The sequence below is a fragment of the Pavona decussata genome, unplaced genomic scaffold, assembly GCF_977016875.1.
Source record: "Pavona decussata unplaced genomic scaffold, jaPavDecu1.1 SCAFFOLD_602, whole genome shotgun sequence".
In the NCBI taxonomy this organism is placed as follows: domain Eukaryota; kingdom Metazoa; phylum Cnidaria; class Anthozoa; order Scleractinia; family Agariciidae; genus Pavona; species Pavona decussata.
The window spans coordinates 1,411,655-1,429,655 of NW_028145860.1; the positions used below are offsets into that span (position 1 = coordinate 1,411,655).

Sequence of the window (18,001 nt, forward strand, 5' to 3'; positions counted from 1 at the left end):
GACGAATAGATCACTAGTTAGCGAGACAGATAGCAAGCTAGCTAGACAGACGGGATAGATCGCTAGTTAGCTAGACAGATAGCAAGCTAGCTAGACAGACGAATAGATCGCTAGTTAGCTAGACAGATAGCAAGCTAGCTAGACATACGAATAGATCACTAGTTAGCGAGACAGATAGCAAGCTAGCTAGACAGACGCGATAGCCAACCAGACAAATAGCTAGATAGATTGACAGCCGGCCAGATAGAACAGTCATGTCAATAAAACTCAAGTATAAAGGAAAACTTAAGCCCCGGTCGTGAACAGCATCTTATTTCTCCTTAAAGTAATACTAATTAAGAAATATGAAGAGAACAGTGAGGAGGATTAGCGTACGATAAGATTCTGCGATTGGTAGCTGACAAGGGATCTCTGTGGTAGATTTTGTGCTTAATTTTTGGGATTTTTTGTTGTTGTGCGGTTTTTTTTTTTTATTTTTTATTAATTTTTTTTGTAGTGATTTTTGCAGTGTGAACAGAACGAATTACAAACAAATCCCGCAAAAACTTTCTACCGTTCAGAAGGCTGCGAAAACACGTGGTTTCGTGAAAAACCTCTTCGTGTGCGCATTTACTGCTGCTCCCCACCCACCCCCGCGTGTTCAGCCCCCCTCCCCCCCCCCAAAAAAAACCGTTAAAACTTCCCACCGTTCAGAAGGCTGCGAAAACATGTGGTTTCGTGAAAAACCTCTTCGTGTGCGCATTTACTGCTGCTCCCCACCCACCCCCGCGTGTTCAGCCCCCCTCCCCCCCCCAAAAAAAAACCGTTAAAACTTCCCACCGTTCAGAAGGCTGCGAAAACATGTGGTCTCCTGAAAAGCCACTTCATGGGCGAGTTTACTGCTGCTCCCCACCCACTCCCGCGTGTCCAGATTGCTTACTCCCCACCCCCCACCCCCCCCCCCCAAAAAAAAAGAGAACCAAAGAAAACCCTAAAGTCCCAATAATAGTCCGTCATCCCCTTACATAGGAGAGACCTTGTTTTTCTTTCCTCGGAACAAAGCTGGTGTCTTCCATGTGGTCTTCTTTCCATGATCCAGACTGGTGTTATAGGCTTGTGGCACTTTCGATCCAACATCACCCCGGTAGTGGCAGCCGATGCTTGACACGATCTCCTCAAAGCTGTCCTCTGACTTGATAGATGAGCTGTATGCTGAGGTAGAGGATGAACTTGTACTCGCAGGGCTCACGCTGCTAGAGCTTCCATCATAGCTTTCCTCTCCATCACGATGTGCTACGCCCCAATAGTTCTGCCTCTCCTCAGGGGTGTTACGGCGCTGTATGTGACTGGTCTTTCTCTTGATCGAATCAAACCTTCTTGAGAGTTGTTTCCTTAGAGCTCTGATCTGTTCTTCTCTATTTTTCCGCTTCTTTTTCTCGTGGGCCTGCTGCACATACTTGTCCATATTCACCTCGGCCAGTTGCTCGTTTGGCTTGATCATGGTCAAATACACTTCTTTCCATGGCGAGGGGCGGGGCAGAGGGGCGGTGTAGCTAAAATGGCGCACCGGAGCAGGTGGTGCAGAATTGACCTCCTTAATTGGCGAATTCCTGGAGTCTTGCTTATCAGCCTTGCTAGCATTCTGAGATTGCCGCTCCTTTGAACCAAAAGGAAAAAACTTCTTACGCTGATTCTCCTTGCGGACATCACCTTCTCTGGGTAGACAAGACGTGCCGCGGATCTCCAAAGCTTGAAGTACGTCTTCCGGAAGATCAAGATCACTGTCGTCTTCCGACGAAATCGACGACCGCGACAAGGAACCATCAGTTGACGACTGGTCGGTGGATCCGTTGTCCATCATTTCCACACTGTCCGAAATCTTCGGCGTGGAGCCATCGGTCATTCCTTGTTTTAATCTCTTCTTATTGCGCCTTTGGTGGAACTTGACGTCTCGACTTTCTACGCAAATTTTTGAATTACAACTTCCCATGATTGCACTCGTCCAACTAGTGTGACTTTCGCAAACTTTTTTTTCTCTGTTTGTTCGCTTTCTTTGTGACGTAAAAAATAATACCAATTGTTGTGTTCCATTTTTGTCGCATTTTGCACGCGCAAATCAGTCGATGGCTTCATTCCGTTCTTGGGCCTGATTGGCTAAGGCCAAAGTACGCGCTAACGGCAAACGTGAGATTCGCATTTATGTTTTCTTGAAAAAATGAGTACGGAAGTGAGAGTAGTGTAAAATAATTCTGGTCTTTCATGCTAACACAAAAAAAATACTCAATTTTACTGAAAAACTGAAAAAAGAAGAGCGGCAAAAAAGAAATAAACATGGTAACGCGGTAATTTTTGCCGTTTGCCGTCAACGTAATTCTAAATTTCTTTATTTTCTCGCAACTTATCGCACAACAAATGTTGCGTTTCAAGTTGCGATTGTTTTGTTGCCCGTATTGCCACTTCCGCGGGAACAAATTTTCATGTTGGAAAAAATAGAAACGGGGTCTATTTTTAACCTCTATTTCTAACCTCGGGTAACCCAACATTTGTTGCGCGACAAGTTTGCACACGATGTTTTATCATGAGAATACAGAAACGTCTTTTACAAAATCCCCTATGTAGTACCAAACAGTTCTTTTTTGTGCCAACAAATTCTACAAAAATATAAGCCTAATTCTGTTTAGGAAACACTGTTATCTCTGTTAATCTCCGCCCCTCTTTGAAAAGAGGCGTAATTTTTTTTTCAGAAAAGTACACGAACAAAGAGGACATGAGTTTTCAAGAAGCCTCTTAAACAACGAGAAAATTACCTCTTCCCCAGGCTAAAACTCCGAATAAAAGTAGCTATGCCAAAATAATCCGCCTATGCCACACATTGATATTCCTTTCCTAGCAGTATGTAGGATGTTTGTCCCACGAACCTAGTTTAATGGCCTTAGCTCTCACGAGTCTCCTGTAGCTCAGTGGTAGAGCATCCGACTAGTAATCGGAAGGTTATGTTCGATTCCTGATAGGAGCACTCCGATTTCCTTTTTCCGATTTTTTTCCTGTGTCACTCGCTGAATAATACATCATTCTCGTTCAAAATAATCCTGTTTATAAATATATTTTAGATTTCAGTAGTATTGAATCCCCTCAATACTTAATCGTAAACTTGAAAAGACATTGAAATTCTGTAATTTTTGCAGTCTCATCGTTGTCCCCTGTCTACCCCAGACGGTAGCTCTCCATCTGGTCACGTGATCATATAAACGTAGGAACCCTTTCGTGTTTATAACTAAGCGAGAGTTCTGGGAAGAAGGTGGAAATTTACATCACTTTGATTCACAGATCGTGAATTTTGAGATAATGTCGATCAAGTTGTGCAGATGACCCAAGTTTTCTGTGGTGCCTCATGCCGATTGCGAGCTGGGAAAGGAAATATGCCGAACAGGAATCCTTATGAGTGGTCTATTTCAATCACACGCGTGGAATTTTGTGGTCGATTTTGGGTTTTGCCGGCAGCGTTTTCAATACAATGGCTTTTGTGGAGCGTCTCAGCTTGAAAAGGAATATAGCTTTTACTGATCGAAGCAATTATTTTACTTCTTTGTGAGAGATTTCAGTGGTAATCGAAACTTAAAGAAAACAAATTTATCTCTTCCAACAATGGCGGTTTTGTACAAGTGGTTTGGTTTGGTATTATATGCTTTGACTTGTTTGGCGATTGCAATTACCGAAGCTAGATGTGGGGGAAGAACTTTGTTAACAGATCTACAGGGAACTATCACTGATGGACCAAACAAATATCCAGAGAAGACATTATGCGAATGGCTCATTAAAGGTGAGTAAACTGTCATTGACGACTATAAACTTCAAATTGTTTACTTCTAACAAGAAAGCTGAAAAAGGAGCCGTACAATCTCTTCTTTGCTGGCTCATGAACAAGAAGAGATTTTGCCAAAATACTTTGTTAGTTTATGCTTCTAAATCGGATTAAATAGTAGATATCTACCTATACTTAATGGAGTGTTTAAATTTGTGAATTTTTATATCAAGTGAAGTAATGACAGTGTGATATTAGTATTTTCCACTCGCATTTGTCAGTGGGGATTAGCAAAACAATAATATTATGTGATTTAGCGTGATTAAGCGTTCGTAAAATGTTAAATAGATTGGCTTGATTTATCCCGTTTTCATGCTTCTCTGTAGGTAAACTTAAATTGTGCGGCATGTATTGGTCACCCGTCTTTATCCTTGTTAAGAGAACTTCCAAAAGAATACGTGAAGTGAAATATTGTAAACTATGCGGGGAATTAAGGAAATTATTTGTCAGTATTTGTTACCATGGCTGAGTACACAAATATTAACTGATTTAATACGAGACTAGACTCCATACAGAGCAGAATTTTTGCACAAACACAATACAGTCAACCCCCTTTATTACGGACACCCTCAGGATGGCAAGTTAGTGTCTTTAATAGTGAGAGTCCGTAATAGCGGGAATTTATTTCAGTCAAACGTCTGTTAAATTTCTTTGCCGAGGATTTAGCTATTGTCTGTATTATTGGGGTGTCCATAATGGTGCGGTGTCTGCAAGGTGAGAATTGTCTGTATAAGAGACAAAGACTTCCTGATTGGAAATTTTAAAAGGTATTATTTCTTTTGGTGTTGACACATGGTGTAACATTAGACTCAACTTCCAATTTTTGCTGTTATTTCCACCATACTGATAGCTGTGCATAAACATCGAGAGTAAACTTTGCAAAATAGAAAGCTAGGAAATGACAAGCACTGCATTTTTGTTGTATGCAATATTGCATCAAAAATATTGTTTGTGCCTCTACTCACATCTTTCCTCACAATACCCACCCAGCTTTGGCATGATTTTTAAATTAAAGGAAAACCTGCTACTTATTTTGTACAAGCTAGAAATATTTGACAATGGGATACATTTCACACAGTCACAGAGTCGAACCCCTGTTACAGTCAATCCAGGTCACGCGTGAACAGTATTTCCAAGAATGAAATGTACATTCGAATTTCTCTTTGTAATGTCCAACGTGTGAATGGAATGTTGGACATTTCTCTGGAAATCGTTCCGAAAAAGACGCATTAACTGAAAAAAAGATTCAAAATACTTGGGAAACAATAATTATTGTTATTCTTGAAATAGTCAATTTTGCAATGTAAAGAAAAATTCATAGCTTTATATTGTCAATAAGCTAGGGAAATTTATACGGGAACTCTGAAATCTCGTTGGCGACTTTCAAAACTGACATGTAAATTTCAAAACTCCATTCAAATTTCAAAAATATCGTTCACGCGTGACCTGGGTTGACTATAAGTGGCGACCCTCAGGAAGATAACTAGTGGCTGTTTAACAGTGGTTAGCCACCAAATAGGGTTTCATTAGAACTTAGCATAAGGCACAGGAGAAACAGCACTTTATTCAGATACAGTGTGATACAAACATGCCTGGAAGGTAGTGAGTGCTCTTGTATATGATACAACCTATTAATTAAATATGAATATATGAAACATATATTTGAAGTAACATATCAAACACAAGAAGGTGTGTTTTATCAGATATCCTAACACTGAGAAGTAGGTTGAAAAAGCAAGGCACAGGCAAGTTTTTTTTAATGACTTGTAGGTGTTTGGATATCTGATGAATGCACTTTCAAGTGTTTGACATGGCTTCTCAAATGATCAATAATTCTTGGAGAAATTCAAGGCTAAAGTTGGCAAAATTTTGTGGTAAGTAGGAACACATATTCAAACCACGGTCACAGTAGTGATTTTCTTTGTTTTCTCTTGATGAATTATTAATGAGTTTGAGAACTGCGGTTCAAAAATTAAATAGAAGAAAAATCCTTGCAGTTACTACACAACTTAAGCAATTGCGAAAAGAAAGCCTGAAAAAATGTCAGGTTGAACGGGATTCAAACCCATGACCTCTGCGATGCTGGTGCAGTGTTCTACCAACTGAGGTATCAAGCCAACTGGGAGCTGGTCATACTGTGAGTTCACAATATACCTGTGAAGGACAATTAAGTGAATAGAATATATGAAACATATATTTCAATGGCGGATGAAAGAGGGTTGATTGAATTGCTCCCACTCATTGGTTGTTTCATGGGTCACATATAGCTCATGAGGGTTACAAAAAGGGGTGCCAGAATAAAGCCTCAGGTGACTTTTGATGTAAGGTCAAATTCTCCTTTTGTTTCACAAACGAATACAAGGCAATAGGAAGGAGAATCTAGCAATTTATCAAAAGTCACTTTGGACTTTTCTCCAGGCACCCCTTCAATATTTATTAGAAAATAAAAATATAAGAAACCATTGGAGTTTTGTATGCAACTTCAAAAACTCATTAATAATTCATAAGCCCATTGACCTATCAAATGGTCAATAAAACGTCACATGCAGTGGTTTTAAAACCCAATAAAACCTCCTCCTTATTAGTATGCGGTGTTTAATGTTTTTCTCGTATGCTAATTTCCAACGTTCACAAAAGCATCATTGTTATGAACTCTCTTGATACACGCTTTTCCAGGAATGTTTTTGAGGCCTTTCCAAAAAAACTCGCAGCATGTGTTTTATCGTGTCTAAAACCACTCGGCGCAAATCCCGACTGATAAAACACTGCTGCTCGTGTGTTAAACATTACTTAAACTGCTGCAAAAAAGAAAGGGTAAAAAAAATTCAGGATTTGAACCCATGACCTAACTAACTGTTTTTCATTTTGTTTTGACAGGGCCATATCCAAATGTTTCTATAACACTAACTTTCACAGAATTTGCAACGGAATGTTCGTATGATTTCTTGTTTATTCATGATGGTGACTCATACCTATCACCTCTTATTGCAAGCCTCAGTGGAAATACTTTGCCAAACACCATTGTGGCACATTCAGGACAGGTAGGCTTATTGGACCTATTACCCTCCAGGGCTGAGTCGCTCGAAGCATGGTTAGTGCTAACCATTGGTTAAGGGGTATTAAAACCTATAGGTTGTCATGGCATTCAACCCAGGTTAGCGCTAACCATGCTTTGAGCAACTGGGCCCAGGCTACCAGGTTTCTCATTTTGATTTTTTCTTTGTTTATGTATTTACTTATATTTAAGGGGGTAAGTTTCTAAAGAAACTGTGGTGCTACGTCGGTGGAGAGTAGAAACAAATGTTTACTTTGTCAACAGAGTTGATAACCAAAGGTAAATTGGCCACCGTAAAGAGATTTGAGTGCTGAGGTTTCGAGTGTTAGCCCTTTGTCAGAGCCATTCCAATGGATAAAATCCTTATGGTTGACAATTCAAAACTGAAAATACAGTACATACAATTTATGTCAGTAATGTTGGGGAAACACTTGAAACTTGAAACTCTCGTCATTATCATCATCATTATCATCCTCATCATACTCATGATCCTCACTATCTTGATCACCATCACTGTCATCCAGTATTGTCATCACTGTAATCATCATCATCATCATCCTCATTATCGTTAGTCACTGTATACAGTGACTGTATACAATACGGGGGTACACCGTATCTCTTGTGGCTACTGTCTAAACCTTCTTTTAGTTTGTGCTTGAGCATGCTTTTGCTCTCGTCATTATCATCATCATTATCATCCTCGTCGTAGTCATGATCCTCCCTATCTTGTTCATCATCACTGTCATCACTGTGGTCATCATTGTAATCATCATCATCATCATCATTGTCATTATTATCGTCATTCACTGTATACAGTCGGACCTTTTCATTGCAGACAATACAGGGGTATCTCTATGATCAGAGTTGTTGGTCTTTCCATGATAAAGAGGTGTCTCACTTTGTAATGGAATTGTCATGAAGGGAGGCCACATGTAACAGCATTCTTTATCTTTAATCTTTAATTAGGATAATTGCCATTAACAAAGCTAATTCAGCAATGGAGCAGCCAGTGGTCGTACAATAAATATTAATATGTGTAGTACTAGTAAAGGGATTATAACATTGTTATTACACAAAATTAATGGTAAAAGGCTTGGGGGGATTCACTGTACTTTCAACTTTTCTCTTTTCAGATGCTTATCAATCTTTATAGTGACACAAACTACAGTCTTCGAGGTTTCACCCTCAATTACACAATAGAGAACTGCACCCGAGGATGTTCTGGAAATGGGATGTGTGAGGATGGCCACTGTTTATGTGATAAAGATTACCGCGGTAAAGCCTGTGATTTACATGGCTGTCCGTTGCAACACTGCAGATCAGGAGAAAACCACGGCCGGTGCATTTTTGTAAGTTTTCATCTCGAACTTTTTTTTAATTATCTTTTGGGAATGTTAAGGGGTTGTCTTCCTGTTTCCTTTTCAAGTTTTTTTTTTTTTTGTTTTTTCTTTCCCAACATCTTGAATTAAACTCATCAACAATAGGTGAGCTTGGGAGCTGATGCCTTAAGGTGGCTGAACACAGTTTGCGCGCGCTTTACAGATTCTGTAAGTGATGCTATTAAGCGCGGGCTAGGGTTGTGGTACGCAAATACGGCGGTCGATAAAGTGATCCCTCAATTTCACATGAAATGGATAATGAAGTTAAGTTTTCATCCTAAATCACTAAGTTTCTGGTTTCTGGACTCTTTTTCTTTTCTTTCCGAGCAAAAAAACATTTGCCAATACCTTTCGCATGCTTTTCATCTTTGCCATGAAACCCAAATAAAGCCACGCATGCGCATTTGACCAAAAAATTGCGACTGGTTGTTTTCGTGGAAATGAACTGTTTTCTAAGGAACCGCTCATTAGAATTCTCTGAAATTTGGCATGAAAATAGTTCCCTGAAAGCGTAACTCGCCTACAAAGAGAAACCTAAATCTAACAGAGGGTATCTTCACAAAACATTTAAATGCAAAATCGATATTTTTAGGAGATCTCTCTGTCAAAATTACATGAAAATAGTGCAACTGTGTCAGTGTTTTGTGAGTTGTTCTGGATACAAAAAATGGAAAAAATCTAATGAGTACATTTTCTAAAAATAAAGGAAACCTATTATTTATGGACGTTTAATACTTCGCTGCGTTGCCATGGAAACGGCACTTAGCTCAACAACACGTACGAAAATTGGTCTTACACCATACCAATTTTGAACGTCCAGAAATACATAGTTTGCAAATAATGTCTTCTAACACCTGTACACTAAAAAACTGTATTCGGCCACCTTAAAGGTTGGTGGAGCTGGGTAACAATCAGGTACAGGAAAGGAGGTATGCATGGCAACTCTGCGAGCGGCTACCACCAACGGCACCTCCACACTGAACTCAATCAGTGGAAAACTTACTGAACCCGTTACTTACCAAAGGGAGGGGAGGGTAGAGAGGGAAAAGGATTGGAAATTAAGCAGGCTATTAATGACGTTACTCACAGCCAACAAGCAAGTGAATGCAAAGCAGACCATGAGGCGCCCCCACTAGAGAACTCAAAGGCCTTTTTTTTTTTTTCTTTTTTTTTTTTTTTTATTAACTATAGAATACTAAACTCTACTTACAATACTAACCATACCAACTTAAGATACTAACCTAAATTACAAAAAAGTAATAATAATAATAATAATAATAATAGTTACAATATTAAATTAAATGCTACTACTGACAAAGGTATGACTATTTTTTAGACTTACAATGAATAACAATTCCACTCAAATTTACTACTAATACTATCATAATAGAAACAATATTAAATTAAATGCTTCTACTGACACTTACAATATACAGTTACACAATAGTTGCAATATTAAAATTAAATTAAAAGCTGTTACTAACGAAGTAAAGAAAAAAAAAGAGACTTACGATAGGTTACAGTTGCACTTATGAATGAAAATACCACACAAAAGTTTATGTGTAATGTAATTCTTCACATTAAACTGGGGATAGTACCCACTTTTTCTTAAAGAATTTTGTGTTATTGATCTTTCTTTCGGTTTCATATGAAACCGAGAACTCAAAGGTCGCCCCTGATAGGCTTAGCCACACGTTGCTCGGCAACTTTTGAGATTTTCGGCAACTTTTTTCGAATTTTGGATTTTTGGCAACTTTTAGAATTTTCAGCAACTTTGGGCTTTGTGAGGTTCTTTGAAGCCACTTCACGTTTTGAGCCACATTGGTCAGTTTTCGATAGACATTTATTCAATTTATTCTAAAATACAATAATTAGGGCCTAAGGCCCCCCCCCCCCCCCCCCCATCCCCCATGGGTTGATTTTTGTGATGTCATTCTGATAGACTATTTGTTAAACAAGTGAAATGGAAAGAACCTCTGATATTATCATCGAACTTTGACAAATAAAGTTTTGATAAGAAGCAATGTGCGAATTTTTAATCTTTAACACCCAAAAAGGGTACAAAAAGCCGAAAAACTTTGCCAATTTTACAGCAACTTTTTGAAAAAAATAGCAACTTTTTGGCAACTTTTAGACACTTTTATCGGCAACTTTTTTGGGATTCATCAGCAACTTGTGGCTAACCCCTGAGCCACATAGAGGCCACCGTTGACTGGCATTGTCTCGATTTTAACCTTGCTTAATTACATTTAGCCACATTAAATTAGTATGTTTTTTTGTTTCAGTTTCTAATTAACATTCTTGAACATTTGTGTTAGATGTACTGTATTTTTTGTTGTTAATATTTATTGGTCTCCTCCTAATCCATAATTTACAGGGGGCACAGTGGCATTGTGAGTGCAATCAGGGTTACATTGGCGAGTCTTGTTCTCTTTCCACTCTGACTGATGCTGACTCCAACAAATGGTTTGACATTTCATCAACATCTTCAGTTTTTACTCCCAGGATAGCCCATTCTGTTGTCTATATTGAGAAAAGTGACACTTTGCTTGCCTTTGGAGGTTTGTACAGTATGTCTTTTCAGGATACAGTATAAGGCAAAAACAAACAAACAATACAAAGAACAAGCAGTTAGGTTATAATCTTCATGTAATTAATGATAAACTAGAAATATGTGACTCGCAAAACATCGCGAAACTAGGGCTGGGTGGACAGTTGATTTGAAGTCATGTTGTCTTTTGTCTTTGCTCTGTGGTTTTCTGATGTCTTCTTCTTCTTCGCTGCTCGCGCTGAGTTTCATTGTTTAATCTCCCTTGGCAAATCTGTTTTGGCCCTTGTCCGTCCTCCTGTGGTTCATTTGCACGATTTGGTCGTGTTTCACTAATAGTAAACATTTTTCACTTCTTGATGAATAAACACGTTCAGCCCTCAATGAATAAGCATGAGTTGCGTCTGACACCAGCCTGTCTTCCAACCTGTTGCTGGCTAGCAACCTTCCCTTTGTCTGGCGTTATTCAAACTTTGTTTGCACTGTTGCCAGGCATCAGCATGGACACTTTCAACAATATATAATTATAAACAAACGATACAAAGAACAAACAGTTAGGTTATAATCTTTATTTAATTAATGATAATCGCTCAAATTTGCACAGCTTAGCTCCACACAAATTTATTAACAAAGGAAAAAAATTAATGACTTAGAGCAATAGTTTTTTGGAACAAAATGTTTAAACGTTATCTCAACATCTTCTTCAGTCATTTGATCTTGCTAATCAGTCACGTGATTATCCATCATTTGAAGAAGACGTTGAAATATTTTGTTCTGAAAATCTATTTATTCTGAGTCAGTACTTTTTTCATCAATACTTATGTTTCCTGAGCAGGAAAATAATCTGTTCAGTAGACTGTGTGTAATTTTTCTGTGTATTTCCACATATTTAGCTCCTCGTGACACCAATGATCCTAGCAGTATGCTGGGATTATTTCTCATATGATGCTGCTAGTAAATGGCCCAACTAACCCAGAGTCTAATGTAACCTAACTCAATAATTAGAGCATCTTTGTGATATGTGTGCATGCGGTCCTGGTCATGGGCCCAACTCCTGTTCGAACAATTTTTTTTCTTCTGAGGTTGATTGCACAATACAGCTGTAGCATCTTTTTCAATCAATCAATCAATCAATCAATCAATCAATCAATCAATCAATCTATCAATCAATCAATCAATCAAACAATCAGTCAGTTAGTTAGATAGTCAGTCAGTCAGTCAGTCAGACAGTCAGCCAGCCAGCCACTCAGTGATTCAGTCTGTAAGTCAGTCAGCCAGCCAGCCAACTGGTCAGGCAGTCTGTTGGTCAGCTCCACTCAGTGATTCAGTCTGTAAGTCAGTCAGCCAGCCAGCCAACCGGCCAGGCAGTGTGTTGGTCGGCTCCACTTAGTGATTCAGTCTCTAAGTCAGTTAGTCAGTCAGCCAGCCTGTTAGTCAATTGGTCCATCATTCTTTCAACTGCTGCACATCCCTGGTATGTGCCATGTCTTACATTGTAGCTTTCCATGTTTGCTTTGTGCAGTCATTTAAATTTTTTTGTGTTAATTGTCTTTTTATTTAGGCTATTCCTTAAGCAAAGTGTTTGATGACTTGCTTCAGTTCAATTTTACCACAAGTCAGTGGAGTGCTCTTCAACCCGGTGCCCCAAAACCTGTAAGTCTACTTGAATAATTGGCTCAAGCTTAAGTTTGCTCAAATTACATTTAGCCACATCAAATGACATATATGAAAATAAATATATGAAAATATTTCTCAAACGTATTAATAATTCATCAAGAGAAAACAAAGAAAATGACTACTGTGATCGTATAAATATATGAAAATATTTCTCAAACGTATTAATAATTCATCAAGAGAAAACAAAGAAAATGACTACTGTGATCGTGGTCTGGATATGTGATCCTAATTACCATAAACTTTTTGCCAACTTTAGCCTTGAATGTCTCCAAGAATTATTGATCATTTGAGAAACCATATCAAACACTCAAAAGTGTGATTCATCTGATATCCAAACACCTCGAAGTTGTTTAAAAAAAACTCGGCTGCGCCTCGTTTTTTGAACCTACTTCTCAGTGTTTGGATATCTGATGAAACACACCTTCTTGTGTTACATGAAAATTTATTATAATTTATTAACTGCGAATGAAGCATTAAATACATATTGATAAAGGACCATTGCATTTTTTAACGCAACTTACGCAGTTGCTTAAAGGAAGTGTGACAAAAATTCAGGATGGAATGGTTTCACAGGCTTAGTTTCACCGCAATCTTTTTTCTTTGTTTTAGGTTGGTCGCTTTTCTCACTCTGCAAACCTGTATCTTGATAGCATGGTGGTGTTTGGTGGTGAATCACACAATGGCAGTCTAAAGAATGATCTTTGGCTCTATAATGTAACTCTTAATAAATGGACAGAGCTTGCGGTGAATTCAGTCATTAAACCTCTTCCTGTTACTGAACATACAGCTACTTTGGTGGATAACAAACTTTATATTTTTGGTGGTAAGTTTTTATTAAAATAAGTAAATTAGTAATTTGTTAAAAATGTATTAGTGGACTTAGTTATAGCATACTATATTGATAAATGAGCGATCTTCGCAGTTATGTGCACACCTTAAAGGGGAAGTATAATGGGGTTTTTGGTATCTTTTGTAAAAAATGATGAAATAAGGCCTTCAATCAGCTGCCAAATAATTCTAGGATGATGAGAGGAAAGAGATCAACTCAATTCTTGAAAGGAACAACTCGTGATCTGTTCTAGCGCGTTTTGGAAACAAAAATGCAAGAGCTTAAAAAACATTAGCTGAACTTTTTTTTTAGTTTCAATCTATACCGGCCTTCTCTGTCTCTGGCCAGAGGCACTAATTGACAGTTTTATTGCACTGGGGTGATAATTTATAACAAACTGTCTTTGTTTGTTCTTTGTTTCTGCTGACAGACAAACATTTTTGGGTTTTGAAATGACAACAAATTTGCATGATACTTTCCCTTTAAGCAGCTGCAAAAATAGAGGCCTGGGATGAAAAGATTCAGGTTTGAACAGGGATTCCAACCCATGACCTCTGCAATTCCACTGCAGTGCTCAAACAACTGAGCTATCAAGCCAACTGGGAGTAGGTTGTTCCATGGGACACTCAATGAATTCCAGCAAAACAAAAGTTCTTGCCATGGAAAAGCAACATGTTCGAATGCCTCATAAGGGAGGCAATTGAGATCCAGTTACAAAAACCCTCTTTAAATTAAAGATTTAATGACTTTGAATTAGCCAACATCTATGACATCATTTTAGCCCCTTTAGACCCTAATGAACTTGATATAACCCTTGTTAACATTCACATCTTTTAACGTGGCTGATGAAGTTTAGTTGAGCCGAGCAAAAAGAATATTCCACATTTTAAAGTTTTATTGCGCTCTGAGCACAAAAAATTATTTAACTTATTATTTTAAATAAATTTTGTGTTTTCAAACAACAGGTCGTACCTCCAGTGATCCATTCTCTTCTGATATGTACTCGTATTCGTTATCAAGCCAAATTGGGTGGATGAAGGTGTCATACAAACAAGGCAATCCGCACCACTTGCGCGTTCTAGGACACTCAGCAGTTTATTATCCATATATGCGCTCCATTATTTTCTTTGGTGGATTTGTACCTGAGACACCAAGGCGCAGTGCTCGTTCAAACAAGCTCCTTGCATTTCATCTTGATCTTCATGTGTGGACAGAATTAAACATCGCAGCCAGGCCTAGAGGTCGTGCATTTCACTCGGCTGTTTTAGTTGGAGACTACATGATCATTTATGGTAAGAACTAAAGGGCAAACATCCACACTCCCCCCATGGAAGGTTTTTTGTTTTGCACCCCCGTCCCCCAGGAAATTCCAGTTTAGTTTCATACTTGCTTCTAAAATTATTACTTTTAAGACCCCCCTCCCCCTAGGAATTTCCAATGACCTTCCATGGGGTGGGTATGGATTTTTTCTGGAATTGCACAATAAGTACTTTATGCATCAGGCAATTTCAGCAATGCCTATCCTCCTAGCACGCAACACTTTATTCCCCCCTCCTTTTTTTTTTGCAAGTATTTACATTAAAACAAAAACAGCTTAGAAAGAAAAGCAGGGGTACTGGTAACCTGACATAACCATTGGGTTACAAATGCTGGGTTGCCACTAATGCCTAGGCATTAGAAGAGCATTTTTAGTCTTCCCCTGGGCACTTGACAGACTCATGATTTGAACTGCACTGAACTGAACTGATGACTTTATTTTCACCATCCAACACTGTCACTTCATTTCAATGTTAAGTTTATCAGTAAAGGGGAATTAATTTTTTATTAACTATGTTTGAGGAGGACATAAACGAGAACAAGTTGGTCGATCCACAGAACAGACGATCAAAAGCCATAGTGCTGAGAAAAAGGACTTAACAGAGTTAGTCAGGCGTGAATGAGCTTTCATTAGAATCAAGGCAAGCCCAGAAACAAAAAAAAATCAATGTCTTTTTTAACTGCACTGGGGTATGGATAATAATGGTAATTGAACTGAGTGGAGTGCAATTTGGTCTGAAATCATACGCGTGATTTCAAAATCTAACGAGCGCGCAGCGCGAGTTTGATTTGAAATCACAAGTTGCATTTTTGTTACTTCATTTCCATTTTGATGGGCTAAAAAAAGGATGCGATTTAGAGCAAAAATGGTGCAATTTGGGAATAAATTGCACTGCTAAGAGCCAATCAGATTGCCAGGATCACCAGTGATTTCAAAATGGGTGTAATAACTGTTGAAATTGACTGATACATTATAACTAACTAAAACAAAAACACATATATTTCTGTTTTCAAAGACACTCAAGTGAATTCCTGAAACAAAGCCATGGAGTCAGTCGTGAAGTTTTGAGTTCTAACCTTTGAAAAGAACTATCTGTTGTCAGTGGTAAAAAAGCAATTTGGTTGATGGAAAAAATTCTTAATCCAATCCCCTTAATTTCTTAATTCAATCCCTAAAATTCTTCATCCAATCCTGTAATGTGATCGAATGGGGGAAAGTAACTCTTCCCTTATTTAGTCTTAAAGAAAGGCAAATTTATTTACTGATTTTTCCAAATAGATTTGATTGTTAGTGTGTTTTCACAATAGGGTAAAACAAATTTTCACTTGGGGTCATGTTGTTTTGCCAATGCTCATTACATTTATCTTGCAGATTTTTTTTTTTTTTGGTACACTAACATTCAACTTGTAGCATTAAATATCTTGTTTAGCCTACCAGCCACTCTGCACAGCCTTAAAGGCTGCTAACTAGTTTGATTGTGAATATTTTCACCCCTGCTCCCCTGCTTCCTAACCCCGGGGGGGGGGGGGGGGGTACTTGAGTTAAGTTTTGCTGGGTATGTGCCGCTGGCGTCTCAGAGCCCCTGCCCCACTATAGGCTATTTTGTGGCCAGTTATAGACCCCATCTTAGTCACTTTTTGGGAAAATGTAATTTTCGCGATCCCAATTAAGTCACTTTCTATTTATGCATCTACTTTCGAGAACGGAATGTAATGCGAGGTGATTGTTACATTTAATAAACAACAACTTTCTGAACTTTTTAACCGAGACCATTTTGAATCCCTACTTAATAGAATTTTCTCACCCCAAAAATCTGAAAAAGTGCGACCCCATTCTAGTCAATCCAGTCGTGAAAATGCGACCCCATCCAGCGGCACATCCCCAGTAGCCGCTTACAAGGGAGTAACCCCCCCAGGTTCCCAACCCTCTTTACTCCAAACCCCACTTACTTACAGTAGTTACAGATCCACCACTGAGCCCAGAAATTTTCATCCTTAACAGTAAAGTGAAAAGTAAAATGTTTAATGTGTTGCTTTGTTCATCCAATATAGGTGGAAATATCCACGAACATGTCAAGGAAGAATTATGTTATGAAAACAAGCCCTTGTTTTTTCACCTAAAATGTCAGAAATGGATTCCACAAGCAATATTTGTAACCCTATCTTCTAATTCCTCTAATCCACAACGGGGGAGGTTTTCACACCGTGCTGTGTTGCGGAATGGTAGAGTCATGTTAGTAGTGGGAGGCTTCAGTGGGGTGCCGCTGGGTGACGTCCTAGGATATAAGTTACCAATTTCTGTGGCAGAGAAAAGTTCTGTTGGAGGTCATTGTGGTGGTTACAGTATTAGTACCTGTATGGATGATCCCGAGTGTGGCTGGTGCAGTGCTGTATCTAAATGCCAGAATAAGTCAGCTAGTTGTGCAGTGACTCTCTCAGTTGGCACATGTCCAGGCCAGTGTGCCGTGTATACACAGTGTAGTTCTTGTCTATCCTTTGGCAGGACACACTGTGGTTGGTGTGTACAGGACAGCAGATGCTATCCAATAGCGTCTCCCATAGGTGCCTGTCAAAACGGAACCAATGACACAGGTTGGTGGGGAAGTGCAGGACAATTTCTCACATCACTTAATGAATGTCAGAGCAGTGATTTTCCACCAGGAATTACAGTTGTTCGAAACAAAGCTGTTCAAAATTATTCTTTTCCGGATGGTGTTACGATTGCCTCAAAGTCCGAAGTCACAATTTTGCAAGCAATTAAAGTTTTTCCAGATTCAGTGCAAGAAGTGCATAGGACTCAGCTTATCGGGTTTATATATCCCTTCAAGTACATAACAGCATCATGGAAGTTGCTTCTTCTGGTCAATACAAGATACAGTGAAGCTAAACTGTGGATCAGTACAGATGATACAGAAGCTAACATTGTAAGTATATTAATAATAATTATTAACTTTATAAATTTTGTATGTTTTGTTTAGTTTTTAGACGTCTTATTAGTAACATGTAGACTCTTTTGTCGATCTTACCTTTTTACTCTTTATTTTTAGATAGCTATATTTCTAGCTATTATTATTATTATTATTATTATTATTATTATTATTATTATTGTTATTATTATTATTATTATGTTAGGGTAAGAAAAAGGTAAAGTTGCCCTTCGAACCTTCAGTTTGTGGGTGGCCCATTCTGCTGGAATGTAACCCAGTTTCCATACTATACATCTTATGCAAAAATGGCTGACATTTTAATATTCCTTTGTCTTCATTCACCTAAGCCTCACTAGCCTCATTCAAGGTGAAATATTCTTTTGATTTTTTGAATTCAAGAATAAGGTTAGTAAGGTCAATTTGAATGC

General features: G+C 38.4%; 1 protein-coding gene across 4 annotated transcripts in view; it reads left to right on the forward strand.

The window, feature by feature from the left end:
* Positions 1-3,238: 3,238 nt before the first annotated feature.
* LOC146449283 (multiple epidermal growth factor-like domains protein 8) overlaps positions 3,239-18,001 on the forward strand; it is a 53,007-nt gene continuing 38,244 nt past the window's right edge. For all 4 annotated transcript variants that reach the window (XM_085101105.1, XM_085101106.1, XM_085101107.1 and 1 more), the window contains exons 1-8: positions 3,239-3,799; positions 6,719-6,882; positions 8,030-8,245; positions 10,653-10,836; positions 12,385-12,476; positions 13,110-13,323; positions 14,295-14,621; positions 16,699-17,570. In XM_085101105.1, the coding sequence (XP_084957231.1) occupies positions 3,625-3,799; positions 6,719-6,882; positions 8,030-8,245; positions 10,653-10,836; positions 12,385-12,476; positions 13,110-13,323; positions 14,295-14,621; positions 16,699-17,570 (2,244 nt within the window). In that variant the 5' untranslated portion in view covers positions 3,239-3,624. The remainder of the gene's footprint in view (positions 3,800-6,718; positions 6,883-8,029; positions 8,246-10,652; positions 10,837-12,384; positions 12,477-13,109; positions 13,324-14,294; positions 14,622-16,698; positions 17,571-18,001) is intronic.